Below are 19,471 nucleotides of genomic sequence, written 5' to 3'. Positions count from 1 at the left end.
CATGGCTCCTAAACCCCTCCCGGGATTGTGACTCCCCCCTCCCTGGGCAGCCCCTTCCCATGCCTGACAGCCCTTTGGTGAAGACATTTTCCCTAATACCCCACCTAAACCTCCCCTGGTACAACTTGAGGCCATTCCCTCTTGTCCCACCACCTGGGAGAAGAGACCAACCCCCCCTCTCCGCACCCTCCTTTCAGGGAGGTGCAGGGAGCGATAAGGTCTGCCCTGAGCCTCCTCTTCTCCAGGCTGAACCCCCCCAGCTCCCTCAGCCGCTCCTCACAGGAATTGTGCTCCAGCCCCTTCCCCAGCTCCGTTCCCTTCTCTGCACACGCTCCAGCCCCTCCGTGTCTCTTGCAGCGAGGGGCCCAAAACTGAACCCAGGATTCGAGGTGCAGCCTCACCAGTGCCCAGCACAGGGGGACAATGATTTTCTGGAGAACACAGCACTTGCTCAGCATGACCCAGGACATGTACAGAGAAGTAACCAAATCTTGTTTTTCTGAGGCAAGGCCCCTATCTTCCCTAGTGGTTTTTCTCTCTAATATATGTTCAGGAAGAAAAACAGATGAGTCACCTACTGCTAATTGATTAATATTCACATGGATATCTCTTGCTTTTGGCACAAATAACAATGTTGAAAACTTCAAAGAAAGGGAAGAAGGATGTTAACATTTGACCATGTGTATTATTTCATCCAGCTGATGGTATAGAATGTTTCCACATGCCATAAGAGCGGGGGAGATCTCTGCATCATGTGGGGCCATGGGACACTCAAGAGCAGGTCTACACACTCATGGAAAGTAGATCTGAGCTTGGCAGAGCTCTCTTGGGAGCTAAATGAGCCCTATCCCAGCTGTGTGCAATGTGTTGTGCTGGGAGCAGCAAGGAAAGATTTGCCTAGCAGGATAAAGGAGTCTGAGCACCTGGCCTCGTCAAGAGTGCCAGGTTCTTGATGAGCCTGGCAGTGTAGCTCTCAGAAGCGCAGCAAGGTATTCAATGTCTTAAATGGAGCCTGGTGTTTGGGATTCACTGTGATCTGCCTGATCAAGCAGATGCATTGCAAAGGGCCAATAATATGATTTCTTCAAAACAAAAATCTAAAATAACTGTGGTAGTTCTTTCTGAATCATTTTTAGACCCAGGTTATTTACACATCAACTTCCTTTAAATTTTGTTATTATTTACCTCTTCTTGTCATGCCTGTGTCCTCATCCTTTTCATCACTAGGCTACCCAAACATGAGCAACTTAGGATTCATGTTGCCCAAATTTAGACACCTACAAATCATGTGGAAGATACCAGATGCTTATTCTAACCTGAAATGTGTCACCCCTGTGGTGCCTGTTGGACTCTAGACGCAGTCAGTGGTTACTGAGCTTCAACTCAGATTTACAATTTTGTGATGATCTTCAAATTAATCCAAACAAATCAACCCTTAGCTTCTCTTCTAAAAGCAACTTTTCTTTCCTTATGTCACTTTTGGCTATTCTCAGGAGCTGGTACAGCCTGAATTCATTGTTACTGAAAAGGAAGGTAAAGGAGGGGAGAAAGGTAGAGGAAAAAGGAAGGAGAAGGCCATTCGTGAGAGGTGGAGATGACTGTGGTGTAGGGGTGGCTGAGGTTCAGGTAACCACACAAAATGTTGATCTCTCACGATCTTTCCAAGTGCTGTACAAACTCGATACACTGAGAACAGAGAGTTCTTTGTAACATCCACCTGAAAGGGCATTTTTGTCCTTCTGCTTCCAGCTTTCAAATTCTATGACTAAATCCTCCCTCCCCCAAATCCCCCACTCTCACCAATGCAGATTTTCATTTGCAGCTTCTTCCCGATCTTGCTGATGGTTCTGAAGTCAGCTGTGTAGAAGTAGTGCTCAGCTACGGGTTCTGAAGCAATCTCCCTCAGCTCATCCTCAACTGCGTTACCAACTCCCACGGCAAACATCCTGAAGCCTGCAAGCAATGGGAGCCTGTCAGTTGGACAGACACGGAGCACCTTGCAGCTATGGTACCCACCCCCGATCAGTTTGTACATCCTTGCTCACCTTCTGGATCCTCGGTCTCCACAAAATTCTGGAGATGTTAACTGTGAAATTAACCCCTTACCCTCTACCATTATAGACTTATTTCAGACAAGTCAACAAGGATTCCAAAATATTTTTGCAGGTAAGGTCTTACTAGAATTTTCCAGATGATGACCAGTGTCACCACAAGAACAATGTTTTGGAGATACAAGAAAGGACAGATGATCATAACACCTTGACAGGATCATGTATCCAGCTAGTAGGGAAGCAATAATATAACAAAAAGAAACAGTGGAAGTTTCTGAAATAGCCTGCAGCCACCATTAATCAGCCTCTGTAGTGGAAAAGTCCCTTGTGCAGTGGAGACCTGTGGATCAGCAAAATTGTAGCTGAATCTCTTTCTAAAATTGCAACTTGTATAGTCTTTCAAGAGCAACCCATACTGTGAGTTAAGAGCATGTCCAGGTACTATGCTTCACTGCCAAGAGATTGATTGGCCACCTCTAGCTTAAACCTATTTCTCTTGAACTGAACTGCAGTTTTCCCATTTACTCGAATGGTGATACCAGTTAACCCCGTTTCGAAATTCTACTTGTCCATGTCTAGACACTGGTACTGGTAATGATTTTCCCTCCTCTGCTTTTTGTCTTGTCTTTGCACCTCTGGAAGTGTCCAATATTTGGGGTTTTTTTCAATGTTCAACTTAAGGAACAAGCTTGGAGTCTGGTTATACGCATTTGTTATTTATCCCACCGAAATTACTTACGAGCAGATGTTGGTGGTTTCTGTGTAAGAACAAGAGAGGAGGAAGAAACAAGGCCTGCAGTTTTATCATCACGGAGGAATAAATTCTATGGATGCAGTTTATAAGCACTTTTTGTTTTATAAGAGCTGAACATCCACATAACTTGTCAACTTGCTTTGTAAACATCAACTTCTCATGAGCTTGTACCTGACCTTTATTGTTATGTGCTAGCCCTTAGTCCCATCTAGTGGTCGAGACTGAAGTTAAAAGGAAATAAAGGATTTTGCAGTTCCTGAGTGTATTCACATGGGCTCCATCCATTTAACACAGAGATGTCAGGAGGCTGGGAACTTGGTCAGCAGGTCAGCAAAGGGGCAGATCTCAAGATATTTATACTTCACAGTATAAATACTGTAAATATTTATTTTTTTTATTTATAAATACTGTAAGTATTTAGACACATAAGTATACTAATAGGTAGCCACTGCGCACTTTTAGTATTCCAGTAGAAGCTGAAGAAAGCTTTTTATTAGTGTGCCTGGGCAAGCCTCATTTTTAGTCAGGGAATCCACATTTACTCCTTTAATCTGTTTCTGCTTTGTTTATTGTTTTATTTCTTTTTCTTTTCCAGGCCTTAAGGCTGATACAGCCAAGCCACTCTTGGCCCTACAACTCCTGTTATTCTCCAAGGGACTGTCCGGTGGTCATCTTTGCTGCATCATGAGTGCCGCTGGTGCTGGCCTGACTTTCATTACCAACACCAGACAAATCCTGTTTCCCTCTCTGGATTCCTTCAGATTTATGGGAAGCATGCCAGGCCAGGGTGCATCCTATACCAAATGTGTGAAGCTCCATCCTGCCCAACAGAGAGACCTCCAGCAGACTTAGATCAAAGACACAGTGGAGCTGTGGGAACAAAAACCAGCTGCTGGCAAACCAAAATTCATCTGAACCCCAGCCAGAGTTGCTCCAAGTTCTTTATGAGTGTGCAGGGACAGTCAGGCCACATCTCGACAAAGTCAGTCTATAGTAACCTGTTTCTATCCTATGTAAGAGACATCTCCAAGGAAAGAGTCCTACCCAGGCTGATACTAGATGTAGTACCTGGTCCAAGGGAGAAACAAGCCACTGAGCATTCAGGACACCTACCTAAGTCTTTGGCTTTCTTAGCAGCATCAGTGATGTAATCTTGTGACCGTCCATCCGTGAAGACTATGCCCACCTTGGGGACCCCAGGCCTAGCTCCATTGATGATGGAAAAGGAACTGTCAATGAGGTACTTCAGAGCCTGGCCCGTCATCGTTCCTTTCTCCATGTAGGCCATTTTCTTGACTGCTGCTTTGATGTCCTTCTTGTTCTTGAACTGCCCCAGAGGAAACTCCTGTCTGACAGAACTGGAGTACTGAACCAGGCCAACTTGGGCCTGTTTGTCTGACACGTCCAGCGAGTCCACAATTTGGTTGATGAATTTCTTCACCAGCTCAAAGTTCTCAGGCCGCACACTCTTGGAGCCATCAATCAGGAAAACAAGATCCAGAGCAGATCCTGACCCACCACTGCAAGCTGAAGAAAATAGGAAAATAGGGCAAAACAAGACAGTAACTATGACCCCAATTAATTATGTAGGAAAATATAACCCTAGTGTCATTTTATCAGTAATGAAATAGGTTTAATCAATCAAAACAACAGTTCACACTAACGTTTTCAAAATAATTCTTGTTTATAAGTGCATGTTTTCCTTTTCTGCCTTTTTCTGAACAGAACACATCTACCCTGTCTCAATCTTATCCCCACCATACCACTTCAGATCACAGCTCGGCTCAGTGCAAATGAAAATCATTACATACCACTGCAGGTCTTCCCATCGCTGTTCAGTGTGAAACCCTCTTTACAAGCACACTTGTATGCTCCTGGGGTGCTGATACAGATCTGCTCACAGTCGTGGTCTCCAGTGGCACACAGGTCTGACACCACTGTAAGCAAAGGTGCAGATTGAAATCAGAGACCATGGGCAAGGTTTCTGACCCTACTCAGCTCATGCACAAGACATGGTGTTTGTCCCACACACTCAGTGATAACTAAATCCACTCTGCAATGAGACAAAGCAGCAGACGTCATTACTCTTGGATAGTGACTGAATTACAAGAGGCAAGGAAAAATTTTCACAAGTTCCTTGATGCCAAGGCACAGCCAGGACTAGAAATATTCTCCATACGGAGGGCAAAAACCATCTGTCTGTTGAGCATATCACATTATACTTCTGCAAAGCTCCTGGATGAGGTTTGGCTTCCAACCTACCATCTGGACTGGCCAATGCCCATTTTTTCCAGCTATGTAGTACAATTATGATCAGTGAGTTCAGCCCCATGCACAGTTGTCTTTCCTGGAAGGGATTCATGTGCAAACATACTTGGAATTCACTTCGGAGCTACCCTTGCACGTGCAGCTTTCCGATTCGCTCTCTACAAACATTTCTGCCTGCTGATCTTAACCTGGATCTGACTCCTGAGATGCTGAGCAAACAGGAGCTGAATTGCAGCAGTCTGAGCCAGCAGCGTTCAGTGACTGACAACACTGTCACAGCTACAGCAGTGACGGTGGCAAACAAACTCAAAAGTAAACAGATCTGGTTGAAGCAAATTCGTTCACAAATACGAGGGAAATCTGTGCAGAAAACTGAGCACTGAGTTCTATCAAAACGATGGGAGGTGGTGCAAAGGCTTTCAGAGATAAGGGGCTTCTATTCATTCCTTTGTTTGTGTTCTGCTCTGCCAGTATTTTGTACTTCTTCTGGCCTTCCCAACTCATTCATCTGCGTATTGTGCCAGCACTGGCAGACCTTTCCAGCAGGCACGTAGCTCATATCATCAGGTATATTAGTAACCATGCAGATGGCTGTGACACTGGGCTCTCAGGTCGACTTCCCTGAAGCCTACAGAGATCTTACGCGTCTAACTCATGGCTGGATCGCCAAGGGTGTCCCTTTTTCCTACTGTGTTTACTGAGCATTATGGGAAACGATTTGGACAGTGCTGCACAGTTCTGCCTGCTGTCGGTACCCACAAACGGTGCGTTGCAACAGCAGGTGGTGCTTGGGTACCTCTCCAAGGAGGGTTCGGTGCAGCTGCTCGCACAGCACCATAACAGCCCACTGGGCAGTCAGTGCGGTGCTACTCTTTGTTAGCTAGAGTCATCCTCAGCACTTCCCTTGGATACATCTCTGAGGCTTTTTACCTTGGGGGAACTTTGCCATCTGCATGTTACCAATCTAAAAAGCAAGGCACAGAAAGGATTTTTTTTCTCTTTATCTTTTTGTAAACACCACTGCCAGACTTCACAACCCGTTGTCAGGCCTCTCCGTCTCTGGCTGACTCCTGACTCCAGAGCAGCCAACACAAACTCCCACAAATATTCATGGCCTGGATTCCACCGTCTCAAATTTTGTTTCTATCCCCCCTTTAGTACAAAGTATTTGTTCCCCTCTTTCATGAGCTTCTGGTGCAGTGACACCTGATTATAATACATGACTCACTCTATATTCCAAATTTTCCTTCTTCCCACAGCAGAGGAAATTTGGCTTGACAAAAAGCTGTTCACCCCCATCATTTTCAGCCTGAAAGTTGAATCATGAAATTTTACACCTCTTGAAGAAATTGGTCTCGGAGAGTTTTACAGGTCCATCTGTGTGCATGTGTTAGCAATGCCTTGCCACAGGCACGGTGGTGTATCACACCTTTTAAAAAGTGTTGCCACACGTCTGTGCTTCGATGGACGGGCGTGTGAAACCCCTAGGCCTCTCTTGCTGACACATAAAATGGATATTTATAGACCACCACCTACAGTCTTGTGGGTACGTTTGAAAGTAATATAGCTTTCTCACTCCATTCACTGGATTGTGGAGGAGTGAATATGTGTTTGTAGGATAGTCGAGCTCCTTTTATGTGCTATGCAGCAAGGCATTAGAGAGTGCACCAGCCAGGAGAGTTTCCTGGCTCAGAAGGTTTGCAAAAGCATCAGCATAGTCAGGCAAAGGCGATTCAGCCTCGAGCAGGGAAGTGAAACCATCCCTTGCTTAACAGGGAGTTCAGGATACAGTACTGGTGGGGCAATATACAAGCCAGATTCCCAGAACTGCCCAGGCAGGCCTAAACATAAGGACAATTATTTTAGCTATATAAAAATAATGTTTTATAGGTTCTTTTATAATGCATCAAGGAGTATGTGGGTCATTTTTACAAACTCTTCTGTGCAAATGAAGTCTGGAGACTTCTTTAACTGAAACCTGAAATTCCCTAAAGAAAACCTGAAATTCTTGAAAGGCAACTTTAAAGAGCATCTGTCATCCATGCTGCTTTGTGCTCCTGCAGACCCAAGTCCTTGGAACAAGCGATGAAGGATGATCACAGGTACAACTTCCATGTGAAAAACCACTTGCACCTCTTGGCTAGGAACTCAGGGGTTGTGGCAAGGACTTACCACAGAAAGCTTCTTGAAACTTGTGGGTCAGCTTCTCTATAACGCTGTAGCTCTCCACATAGTCCACATGATCATCCAGGGGCTCACTAGCAATTTGCCGCAGCGTGTGCATGTCCACGCGGCCAACCCCGATGGCAAAGATCTCGATGCCAGCTGCTCTGGCCCTTGCTGACACATCCTGCACTCCATCCTGGGGACGTCCATCGGTCACAACGATCGCCACCTGCACAGAGGAGGACAGAGGCAAGGTGTACGCTTGAATGGATGGTGATATCACTATTGCTTGTGTAACAGCCTGGGTTAGGAAAGAAGGTTTCATATTTCCTAAAATTAAAGAAAAAGAAAATTCCCCTCCCTTCCCCTCTCCCCATTCTTCCTGAGATCATACAAGACATTCTTTTATGTGGGGCCTGTTTCTTTCTGAGCTGGAAAGGTTAAACTGCCAGGCACCTGACTGATTTCATTAGGGGACAACTGGTGCATCTCGCCCCTAAGGAAGCCAAAGTAAAGGTTGTGTTCTTCATATGCAAACTAATGCTCAAGCCAAACCCTGTCTTCAGGAACCCCCAGCTGACACCAAGGACAACTCTGACTCAGTGCGGGACTTTAAAGAATCTCAGGAAATGTCATGGAAACATCATGAGATGAAGACTTTTCCCCATTTTATAGATGGAGAAGCTGAAGCAGAGAGAGGGGAAGAGGTCTCCCTAAGGTCACACTGTGTGTCAGGGCCTGCCATGATTTCTGATTCCCTGTTCCACAATAAAGAGCAGAGATGAAATCCTACCCATACTAACATCAGCATTAAAATGACAGCTGCTTTAAGTGGGAACTGAATTTCACCCTGGATTAGACAGAGCCCTGAACCAGTGGAAAACCTCCAAGAGTCCTGCTCCTGTTGCTAGTCTGTCCATTTCCCTCTTTATTTTTCTTACAATACATGACATTGTCACTGCGTTTTGTTCTTTGCCAATTCATCTGCTCCTGCCACTTTTCCTTACAACTGTTTTATTATGACACACTTTCAACTCCAAAGCAACTGATTGGGGTGTAATGCAGTATGGAGAAATATAATCAGCAGGAGCAGGTGAGCTGCTAACCAGAAAAAAACTCCACATCTCAGGCAAGCACCCTCAGTAGAAGGTAAAGAAACATCAAATGAAAAAGGCAGGGAAAAAATCTATCTGAAGGCAACAGTGAGTTTGAACAAGCTATCATCTGGTCATTAAGGCAGTGTTTGCTATTCTCCTTTATGCCATATATGTTCTCCATCTTTCTGAAGATAAAATCAGACCCACCAGCTGTTAGGACAGTGTGGTGGCTCTTTTACATTCTTGAGTGGAAAAAAAAAATCATCTTGGGTAAGGTGGAGAGTGTGTTTTCCGGTCCCACATATCCAAGGGGTCCTGGCCATGCAGAAGTGGCTCATTCCCTCTCAGCCCACCCTTCTGCTGAGGGATGGCTGAATGCTGCACTCATCTGCCCCAGAGTAACACTGCAGTGCTAACCTAGTCTGCTGCCCCGTTCAGAGCTTTCCTTCTGAACCAAGGATGGGTGAACTTAGGAAAGTAGAACTCTTCAGCCTGGTGAAGGTCAGTAAGGTCAGATGTTTATCTGCACTTCTTAGGGTCTTCAAAATTAAAAATTCCTGGTGACATCAGTATTCTGTAACTGGCTGCTTCCAGGGGGAAGAAATAAATAAATACAAGTATTTATCTTCTGCTCATGGGGGGAATAAGCAAAAGTGTCACCCGTGGCAGATGTCAGTGTGTGTTGTGAAGGAGAACGAACACGAAAACCAAAGGTTGACCAAAAGGTTGGTTCTGGACCGGCAGCCAAGGAGCAGAGCCAGCCGTGCAATCGTGCTTTCTGCCAGGAGAGAGAGCCCTCGACTCAGACGCTCAGCAGCAGGCTCAGCAGCTCTCCTTTTGCATCATGCAGCAGCTCAGAGATGGGGGCTGTCAATTAGAGCTTATCAAAAGACAACCTGTCAGGAAACAAGGCGCATTATCAAGTAGCTTCTGCGAGCAACACCACCCTTCAAACAGCTTTCTGTCAGGATCTGTGTCTTTCTCTCGGTGTTTGTCACAAGACAGAGGTGTTGCATGTCCTCCTGGTATTTCTCTGCCTAAATAAAGTGATTCTCCAAGTTTTAATCTTTCTTTATTTCTTCACGTCAGGGTGGCATCTTCACAGAGGCTTGAGCCCCAGCTATGACCCAGGAGGTGTCTGGTAGAAGCATCCACATCTGGGTCTGACGAGAAAGATCTTCATAATGGATCTGTGAAAATCTACTATAAAGCACCCAAAATTCATGTTACTTTCTGGCCTGCTGTTGGAGAAAATAAAACTTCTGGTCTGATCAGGCATCAGGAATTAATCAGTGAGCCCACGGCTAAAGCAAATTTACAGTGAGTCGGCCTGACAAGGAACCTGCCTGTGACTGTGGTCAGGGCCAGGTGCTTACAGAAACCGTGTAAGAAACAACAAGTATAATGTGATCTTGGTATCATATGTAGTTATCTTGATAATTAGGAAATCCTGATTTTTTCCCTGGGATTCCCAGCCTGAGACTGTGAGTTCCAGTGTGAAAAAAACAATGTCCTTTTCTTTTAAACCTACCTCCAAATTATTTGCAGACACAGGATCTCTGTAATTCTCTGTGTTATGACCTTGTCTCATTTAAAAAGCTGAAAGTCATGGTATGTGCCTTGTTTGGCAAGGGGCAGGAGACAGATTGGAAGAAGGTAGTGATTACTCCAGCCTGGAGAGGCTGACACTGCTCTGCAGCAAAGGGCTTGTGCTGGAATTAGCACGTAGCCATGTGAGAAGAATTAAGAAAGGGTGAATGCTTTTGCTGTCTGAAATAGCTGAACAGGATCTCCAGTTTTGCCCTAAGGAAACTCAGAAACTTCTTTTCAAGGTCACAACTTTTACTCATTTTAACCACCACCTTTCATTTTCCTTCAAATTCCTAACTTTCTGGATCCTTCTTATGTTACTTCTGTCATATAGAAATCCCCCATGTTCTCCTGACACAATTTATTCCTGGTTAACTGAGACACCAGAGTATTCACGGGCATCCCAAGGTATTAATATTTCAGGGTTGCCATGTGTAAGCAATCCAGCAGCTAATGAGGTAGCTATGTCTCATTATGCAGTGTGTAACAGCACTGAAAGGGGAATTGGGCAGAAAGTTGAATAAGCCGTTGATTTTCTCAGCAATTTGACAATCTATTTGTTGTTACTCCTAGAGAAAGATAAAAGTAACTGGGCTCCCCTGTAGATTTTGATAAAGGTATAACCAGGCTTTTCTCTGAGCTCCTGCAGAAACAAACAGTGCTTTTCCCTGTCCTGGGGTGACATTTGCTGCAGAGAGCACAGTGAGACCGAATGGTCTTGTGATGCTTTGGCCAGTGTCTCACATGGGTGACAACCATAACAGATTTTTGCAAGGTCTTGCTGGACTTCTGCTGTGTGAAGGAGCAAGGACCGTGTCCAATGTTTCTGGAAGCTTCACCTCCCTAAATTACTGTGTAAGCTATTCATCCTCCCAGGCAGATGATGGGGCCATCCTGAGAAGCGTGAGGGTCACAGAAGGGAAAAGTTTGCTGGACTTCGAAGCATCATGGAAAAAAGCAAAAGATCACCTGGAAACCAAGAATGTGAATGGGTTTAGAGTCTCCAGCCTTCAGGTGGGGGTATTCAAACGCCATCTGGACATGGTCCTGGGCAATCAGCTCTAGGTTGCCCTGCTTGAGTTGGAGGTATTGGTCAATATGACCCCCAGCAGTCCCTTCCAACCTCAACCTTTCTGTGGTTCTGTCTCTTCAACCAGATCCAAAGTGGAAGGAAAGAGGGAAAAGCCTGTAGTGATTTTTTTCTTTTTTAATGCCTATGATAAATCATGAAAAAGGCTATTACTATTCTTATGCTGTTTCAGACATCCAGGAAATAAGGTTTCAGGGAAACAAAGCAGCTTTGGAGTTATTTGTACCACTGTCCACAGAAACATCAATGCTTTAGCTATGCTACTGCAGTAGGCCACTAAATAAACCTGATTTTTTTCCCAAGTGGTTGGATATTTAAACTAAAGGTTTGTTTGGTGAATTAGCAGGACATGGCAGCTGTTGTGTGCGTGGAGATGGCAGGAAACCACAAGGATTGCAAGAGCACGTTGAGTGAGTTGTCTGGCAGCCCAGCTTCAGAATAGACAAGAGCAGGAAAACAGTGCATGAGGAAAGGGGTTACGTAAATGGTGTGGAAGAGATGAGTTAGGCATAGATGCAGACATTTTCATAGACAGCTCGGTGAAAATGTCTCTTCAATCTACAGTAATGGTCAATGCTGCGTGTGAGGTGTCAGGCTCTATTAAAGAAAAAAATAGGGACTAATAAGGGAAGTATTACAGTAGTATTGTATAAATCAGGACTGTGTCCCACTCCAGACCTGAACATGATCACCTTGCCTTAAAACAGACATCAAGGAATTAGATAAAGACCGGAGAAAATAAAGAAATACAGTGAAATGTCTGAGGGTGGTGGTCTTAGAGTAAAGTGGATCTCAAAATATCCCATTATTTGTTTAATATGAAAGGTAAATAATAAGAAAAGCAGTGAAACCAACGGGAGCTGCCTTCAGGCAACAACTCGGACTCCTCCTTTAGCAACCTTCACTCATAACCCAGGTGCTGTTGCAGGTGCAATGGCTGGCCATAGAGTTCCCATTCCTTGGTTTACCCGTCTGTCAGGTGACATCTGCCCCCCCAGAGACCTGAGGGCTCTCTGGGTGTCACTGGAGCTGTGTCGGGGTTGTGCTCCATGTGGGGTCACGGGTGCCATGGGGGGCGCTGCAATTACTCCTCCATCAATGAGCTCCTCATGTGGGAGATGGCATGGAACAGTCTTACCTCCCGTTGCTGCTCTCGGCCACCCTTTGCTCACAGGACAAGTGTCGAAGAGAACGGCTTCAGCCACCTTGGTGCCCCTGACTGCTTTTCTCTGCAAGTAAATCTTCTGGACTGATGAAGGTAGAAGGGATGGAGCCTGGGGAAGAGCTCCACTCCAGTGGCAACCTTGGGTTGTCAGGTCCAAAAGCCACTTAATGGCAAATTAGCAACTGCCTGCAATTTCTGCTACTGCGCAGCCGTGCGAGAGCTCCCAGCTTTTGGAAAAAACCTTTTGCGCGCTGACTGACACCCTTATCCACCTATAAATGTCCTCAACAGCTTTGAATGGAAGTCTGATGACAGGAGACATGGAAATAAATGCTATAACCGTTCCCCTAGTGAGACCTGAGCATCTCCAAGGAAAGAAGCAGCATCCAGCCCTTCTTGATTGCTACCACATTACGGTTACACCCTGGGCAGCTACTGCTGACACTGTAGCAGTCAGGATGAGCACATCTGAGCCTCTCTCCTGGAGCCTCTGGCATTTCTGGACATTGGAAGAACAATGAATGGAGTAAGATGAGAAAGAAGCTTTTTTTTGCAAGGGTGTATGGGAAGCAGTAAGAAGTAAATATCTTATTTGCCTGCCAGTACTCCAGAACTGAAATGTTTCTGTGGTGTGGCATTCAAACTGTTGGGATTTTTTTGTGTTTTCGTTCTTATTAAACAATTTTTGCACTTCAATCAGAGTAAAAATTTTTGAAAAGCAGAAACCGATATTATCATCCAGATGGTTTTCTTTATTTTTAGTTTTACTTCTCCTGTCTGGTTTTGTGCCAGACAATACCCAACAAAACTAAACATTTCCCGTTACTTTTTTCTACTGGACAGAAATGCACTGTTTGTGTGTGGTTATGGGTGACCATGCTGAGAGGGGACCTGCAGTTCCCACTCTGCTCACGTTTTCCCACCATATTGTCCTCTGGCCAGGCTGACATGGCAAGAGGGCTCTGCTGCAGACCTGTCACCTTCCCACCAGCTTCCCTGCAGTGGTTTCACTGGAGGAAGCATCTCTTTGCCATGTAATATATGAAACAGCTCTTCAGTGAACTCATCCGTGAAGAAACTGGGCAGCCCTGAGCTCCCTGAGAAATGAGTCTTTTCCCAAGTCTTTTGAGAGCGGTGGGAGCAGGCAGCATGGATGGCTGCTGCCTCTCCTGTGGTCCTGTGGCAAACTTACTGCTTCTGGGAAAGGGAGGAAAAGCAACACACACCTTGGCAGCAACAGGCAGTTGCTTGAACCTCTAGAAAACAGCAGATTTGAGCTAAAGGCAGCTTCTGCACTTAATCTCTTTGAAGTAGTTCAGTCAAATGAATGAGAACAATTAGTATTGCTCCTAAAAGACCTTAAAGCTCTTTGCTATAAAATATTGATAGTAACAATATAATGTTAATAATGCCTTGCAATTTTGAAATTATTTCTTTCAGTGAACCCCAAAGAATTTGACAAACAAACCAGTGTCACTCCTTTTGAATAAAAACCATTGCAATTAGGTCTTGGAAATCCCCTGCGAGAGCTGGGCTATTATATTTTGCACCAGGTGACTCCTAAGCTTGAGTAAGGATGTGATCCTGATGGCTCCTCAGATGAGCTTCCCTCTCTGGAGCTGACTGTGAATGAAACCTCGTGAAAGTTTCTTGGAGTGTAACCTTTCTGCTGTTATCACTCGGATTTCTTCCTATTGTGTCAAACCAGATTTAGGCTAAGGATATGTAGAATTTTCCTCCTGTGAATCCACAATAAAAGACCATATGAGGATGGGGTAATTCACATTTGCATTTTGCTTATAGTTCAACATGGTGAGGGGACACACAAGACACTTAGTTAGATCATCTTTCTAGGTGACAGCCTCATTTTGAGGGGTACCTTGTGGGTTCCAGGCCAGAAGAGCCTTCAGGTTGCTGATTTTTGGAATTTCCAGGTCTTTAACAGTACCTATTTTTCACTTCTAAGTGTTATTTTTGACTTGCCATCCCTCAGCATCTTTTCCATGTTCTGCTCTGCCTTCCCTAGAGCATTACTAGCAGTAAGAGAAATGGAAAGTGACTGATGTTCCAGAAATGTTGTAATCAGGAGAAGAATCCCAGGCTTCCTCACCCCAGCATCTGGGCTTTTGTCCAGCTGGTGGAGAGCTCTAGCTGCTTGCTAATTCCTTTGCTTATGTTCCTGGCCTGGTCTCATAGCAGAGAGCCAGTGGAGCTGGCATGGGACACAAGGGTCTAGGAAGTGCGTTCACAATGTTTAGCTAAAACACATATTGTCAGAATATACATTCTCCACATGCTTGGAAGAGTTTTCCTGATGACAGTCACTGGGCTGAGCCCTGGCTACCTGTATGGTGAAATCCAATGGGCTGAACAAGCTATCTGGAGAATAATTTTTTAAAGACTGAGCTTCCTGGACTAGGAATGTGGGTCAGGAGCAGCCATGCTCATTACAACCACGTGTAGAATTAAGCTGATCTTATACCATAGCCTTAAATGCTAAATGGTCAATACAGCCTATGTACCTGAAGAGAACACCAAGACTGGAGACCATAGCCATCAACAAGCCTCTGAAAAACTGGAAGAGCAGTGGAGGACACTGAAACAGCACTTTGCTTTATATCTGCAACTAAAAGTGGCCATTTCAAAGGAAACTTTCAGAAGGTTGCCTCGCTTTTTACTGTGACGGATTCTGAAGCATTTTTATTACAATATTTTGGGAAGATGAACATTGTTCATGCCAGGAAACCTGGCTGAAATTGTCGTCTCCTGGTGGTATAATGTTGTTGCAGGCACAGTGGAAACAGGGAGTCGTGTTCCAAAGGGCAGATATTCCAGGCAGAGAGGAGAACTGGTGAAGCCGGGTTAAATTTACCCTGACAAGTTTTGTCCAGCTCTGCCCAAATGAAAGTTGAGCTTTGTTTTCAAGAAGAGTTGGGAGGGGTCCGCCTCCCAAAGGTTTGCCACCTCTGACAGCTCCCACTTGTCCCCACACACTCAAAGCACAGAAAAAATCACCTTTCCTCCTTTTCTGATTTTTCCAACCACTTCATGATGAGTCACAAGAAAGAAAGAGTATCCAAGAAACAGGTAATTTACTTACCTTATTAAAATTGGGAGACCTCACTCTGGCCCCTTCTGAGTCACTAAAAGCCCGGCTAATGGCAAACTGGATAGCCAGACCAGTCATAGTCCCAGTGGAGAGTGGCTCTATCCTCCGGACCGCTTGCAGGAGCCCAGCTTTGGTTTGGTAGGTCTTGAGGGAGAACTCGTTTTTGACAGCACTGGCATAATTGATGACACCCACCCGGGTGGAGTTGGGGCCCACATCCAGGCCCTCAATCACCCGGGACATGAAGACTTTAACTTTCTCAAACTCATGTGGGCGCACACTCCGAGAGCTGTCAATGATGAACACCAAGTCGGTGGGTTTGGTTCTACACAGGGTGCCTGGAAAGGATAAGGAGGGAGGAAGAAAATAAAAGAAAAAGAACAGAGGAGTATTGAAGGAGGGAGAGGATGGTCTTAGAGCAGCAGCTGAGGGCGCAGGACCTGCAAGCTTCAGTCCTTTCCCTGCCTGTCTCACAGAAGCCCAGTGGGACCACTTTAACCTAATATTTCTAAATGTTCTTTTTCCTCTCATAGGAAAGCATCTGTAAGAAAAGCAGTTACCAGCTGACAACACATACTTCTGAAGATACCAGTGCTGCACCTGTGGGAACAGGTTACCCACTTGTCACCCCAGGCTATTGCTAATGCCTACAGGAAACTTAATTCACTTATGGCAGCGTGAAATAACACTGTGAACTGAAGTCCCTGTGTGCACGTCTGCATCCAACAAAGTCTCAAAAGGAGTTACCACATTTTGGACATGGATAAGCAATCCACATGGATATTAATTAATGAGATTATATCTTTGTCATGCGTGACCAGAAGCAGGCATGGAACTCAGCAGTTCAGATTCAGTTGTGAATCATGATACCCAGATTAACTAACCAACATAACATGAGCCAGTCTCGTGTTTTTCAGCTGGTGGCACTAATAGTGAAATACTGTAACACAGCAAAGACCAGCGCTGTTTTATTTCTGTGAGCTGGTGAGGGGGAATACAACAGAGTGATACAGAATCACGTAATTGGTAGTTAATGTCTACAACCCCACAGTAAGACATGAATATCCACTGTAAAAAGGGAATGGTATAAGCAGGATGCATTAGCAATGCGAAGAGCTAAGTGTTTGGGTTTGGATTTTTTTAAATTTCTCATTTGCATGCTGTTTTCCATCCAAATTTTCAACCATGGCGAAACATAAAAAGGACTGATACTTTTTATGTTTTTCTAAATGAATTGTCCCATTTTCCACACCAGATCTATAGCATTCTGCTCTTTTAATTTTTTCTATCATTTAGGCTGTCTCTGTAGGGGTATCAAGTGCTCTGTTAATATTTGATTTCCTCAGAGAAGGACAATATAGGTTATATCATAAAGGAAATTTCTGCAGACAGATTTTTAAATGTGAGCTTTTGGGCCAACAAATCTGTTCCAAATTATGACATAAATATTATAGCTAGTCCTCAGTGTGAAATCTAATGGAGCTTTCAGTCTTTCAGACAGATGAAAATAAATACCCTGTGATATATTTATAAAGAATATGATCAGGTTAGTTTCCTGAGGGACACTAACGCTGAATGTGCTTCTGGCTCCCAGAAAGGTCTCTCTAAAAGATGCTGTGTGTATAAGGCATGTAGGCAGTGGTTGCACTGTCACATGCTCTAGTTTCCACTAAAATGCAATATAACCTTTTCCCATATAGGTGACTTTCACTTTGCCACCATAATTCATTTCAGAGGAAGGAAAACTCAGTTGGCAGTCCATCTACTGTACTGCAAATCCCTTTACCAGGGGTTGTTTATGCCCATTTTACAGGTGAGAAATGAATGTCCAGAGAAAGGTTCAAAGTCTTGCAATCAGTTCCTCCAGCATTAAAGTACAGATTCCCCTTTGCCACTGTAGCTAATGAATCACCTCAGTTTTATGTGATAATCCAAGGAAGAAAAGTTATTTTTTTCCCCTGGGAACAGTTGGATCCAATAGAAGTTTTGAAGTGTATTTTCCTTTTTGTATGGAAGCTCTGTGATTTTGCCCTAAGTCACATTTTTAACCTCTTTTTATGAGAGTGAAGTACATTTCATGGAAATGAAGAGAAAAGCAGAGATATCCGATGGGAACTTTGAGATTTCAGCCTGTCTGGTCACAGCCACTCTGCACATGTCAAGGTCTGCAGGACGGGCCTCAGTTATCTCCAGGAGGTGACAGTCAGGCACGCTTGTTCTGAGTGACATCTTGACTCAGCATAGTTTATTTTAAAATTGAATTAAACTAGAAATAAAATCCTTTGCTATTTTAAAAAAACGTCCACACTTGAAGTTATTTGCGAATAGCTGTACTTCACGCACCGGTTTAACAGAAAATCTCTCTTAGGGCATCTTTGTCATTTTCATTGAAAGAACAGGAAACCTGCCTAGTAACTCAGAATTAAAAGGTGTTTATTTTAGAAATAGCAATTGCTCACAGTTGGGCTGAGTTGAATGACTGGTCTGTTCAGTTTCCTGACATGGATAGCGCTTAACCATTCTGCAGCAAATGTAACTCTCCCTTTCCAAATCACTAAGGAGAAACTGGTCAGTATATCAGAAAACTCCCCTTCATAACCAACAGCTAAGCCTGCCATCACTGTCACACCTGTTTTACAACTGTCAATCTGCCCAGGTGTATGCATTATGCATCACCGTAAGATCATTCAAACATTTTTAAAAGGCAGCAGCAACTCTTGCCTTGGCCACCTCTCCTGCAATGAGTTCCCCAGGCTGGCTGAGCCCCAGCAGCATCCTGCCCCTGGCAGAGGAGCGATGCTTCCTTGCTACCAGGCCCTCCCACCCTTCCCTTTACGTTTGTTACTTGCTGACACTCATTGCAGACTAGGAGTTAGAGACGGTGCCACCTCCAAGAGCAGGCAGCTCATCTCCCATCTGGCTGCTTTACACCCCACTTGGAAAGACAAACAGAGCAGGACTTTGCTCAAGAATGGATGAAGTAAAACCTAGGAAAGACCCATCCTCAGCAATCTGACCCAGACCTTCCTGCTCGGTGAGGTTAACCAGAGCTTGGGGTGTCTGGCCAACTCCTCCTTGAGCTCCCAGCAAAACCAGCCCTCTGCAGAGCTGTGGAGAGAAGAGAAGTTTTCAAAGACAGAGGAGAGCCCTTCTCGTGCCTGGGCCTCCTCCAGCAAAAGTCAGCGAGACCCAAGGCTGCTGCTACACCGGGAGCTGGGGCTGACCCAATGCCACCCTTGCTGTGCTTCTCTACAGACCTCCCACTGTTTCTCTAAAGCAAAGCAACAGGCAGAAGCAACACATCTCCAGGGTGTTCTGTCTTGGGAAAATACTTGAAAAAGTTCCTTTGCTTCCCTGACTGATGCTGTGTATTTCCTCCTCCTTCACCTCCTCCCCAGTCCCCAAGCAGGCTGGGGGCAAGGAGGAAGGGACCGACACCACGCATCCCACTGCTGAGCTCCCCACTTACCTCTGGGCTGCGGAGGTGTCCCGCAAACTCCATAGCTCTGGAGGAGAAGCAGCAAAGAGAGCAGCAAGGCAGAGAAAATCCTGTCCATGGCTGGAGGCTGGATGCAGAGTGGCAAGCAAGAGCCTTGGCCTGAAGGTATTAACCTGCCCTTCCTCGGGGAGGCATGGGGCCAGCCCCTGACACGTGTGAAGTGCTGGGGGGGCACCGAGGGGAGAGGGACAAGCAAGAAGGACTAGGAGAAAATATTGCATGAAGGTAGGGAAGGGGAGGATGTCCAGCCCTGCCGGCCCCCAGCCCCTCCACAATGGCTTCATTGCTCAGCAAAGGGGATGGGAAGCTATAAAGAGACCTGAAACGGCACGGTATGTGGGGAATCTGGGACTGTAACAGTGGGACCAGTGAACCCAGCCCTGGGGAACTGGGGTTAACCTGTCAATCACCAGCTCCCGTCTGCAAATCCTGGGCTTTGCCACAGTAAGCAAACGGTCTGCGGTGTGTCAGGCTTCTGTCCTTCCTCTGGCAAAGCCCAGGGAGCGAGCAGCGGTGAGGGGGAGGGGGGACGGGAATAGGGCCATACAAACCATCTCTCAGTCCTCACGATTGCTAAGTGCAGGGCTGGAAACCAGCCTCTGGGATCAGGGGGCTTTGCTTCCTTGGCTTAATTTGTGGGCGAATGCTCGGTTGAAGGAGGGGAGAGGAAGAGGAGCGCAAG

At 45.4% G+C, this 19,471-nt stretch overlaps 1 protein-coding gene across 1 annotated transcript in view; it reads right to left on the bottom strand.

The window, feature by feature from the left end:
- Positions 1-18,847, bottom strand: part of MATN1 (matrilin 1, cartilage matrix protein) — a 21,972-nt gene extending 3,125 nt beyond the window's left edge. Inside the window, exons 1-6 of the mRNA XM_010158733.1 lie at positions 18,760-18,847; positions 15,282-15,628; positions 7,246-7,468; positions 4,617-4,742; positions 3,919-4,332; positions 1,801-1,953 (exon numbers count right to left, since the gene is read on the bottom strand). Of these exons, the coding sequence (XP_010157035.1) occupies positions 1,801-1,953; positions 3,919-4,332; positions 4,617-4,742; positions 7,246-7,468; positions 15,282-15,628; positions 18,760-18,847 (1,351 nt within the window). The remainder of the gene's footprint in view (positions 1-1,800; positions 1,954-3,918; positions 4,333-4,616; positions 4,743-7,245; positions 7,469-15,281; positions 15,629-18,759) is intronic.
- Between the last annotated feature and the right edge of the window lie 624 nt (positions 18,848-19,471).

The sequence above is a fragment of the Eurypyga helias genome, unplaced genomic scaffold (assembly GCF_000690775.1).
Source record: "Eurypyga helias isolate BGI_N326 unplaced genomic scaffold, ASM69077v1 scaffold3159, whole genome shotgun sequence".
Taxonomy (NCBI): domain Eukaryota; kingdom Metazoa; phylum Chordata; class Aves; order Eurypygiformes; family Eurypygidae; genus Eurypyga; species Eurypyga helias.
The sequence above is the reverse complement of the archived record's forward strand: the minus strand, read 5'-3'. Positions and strand labels throughout refer to the sequence as shown.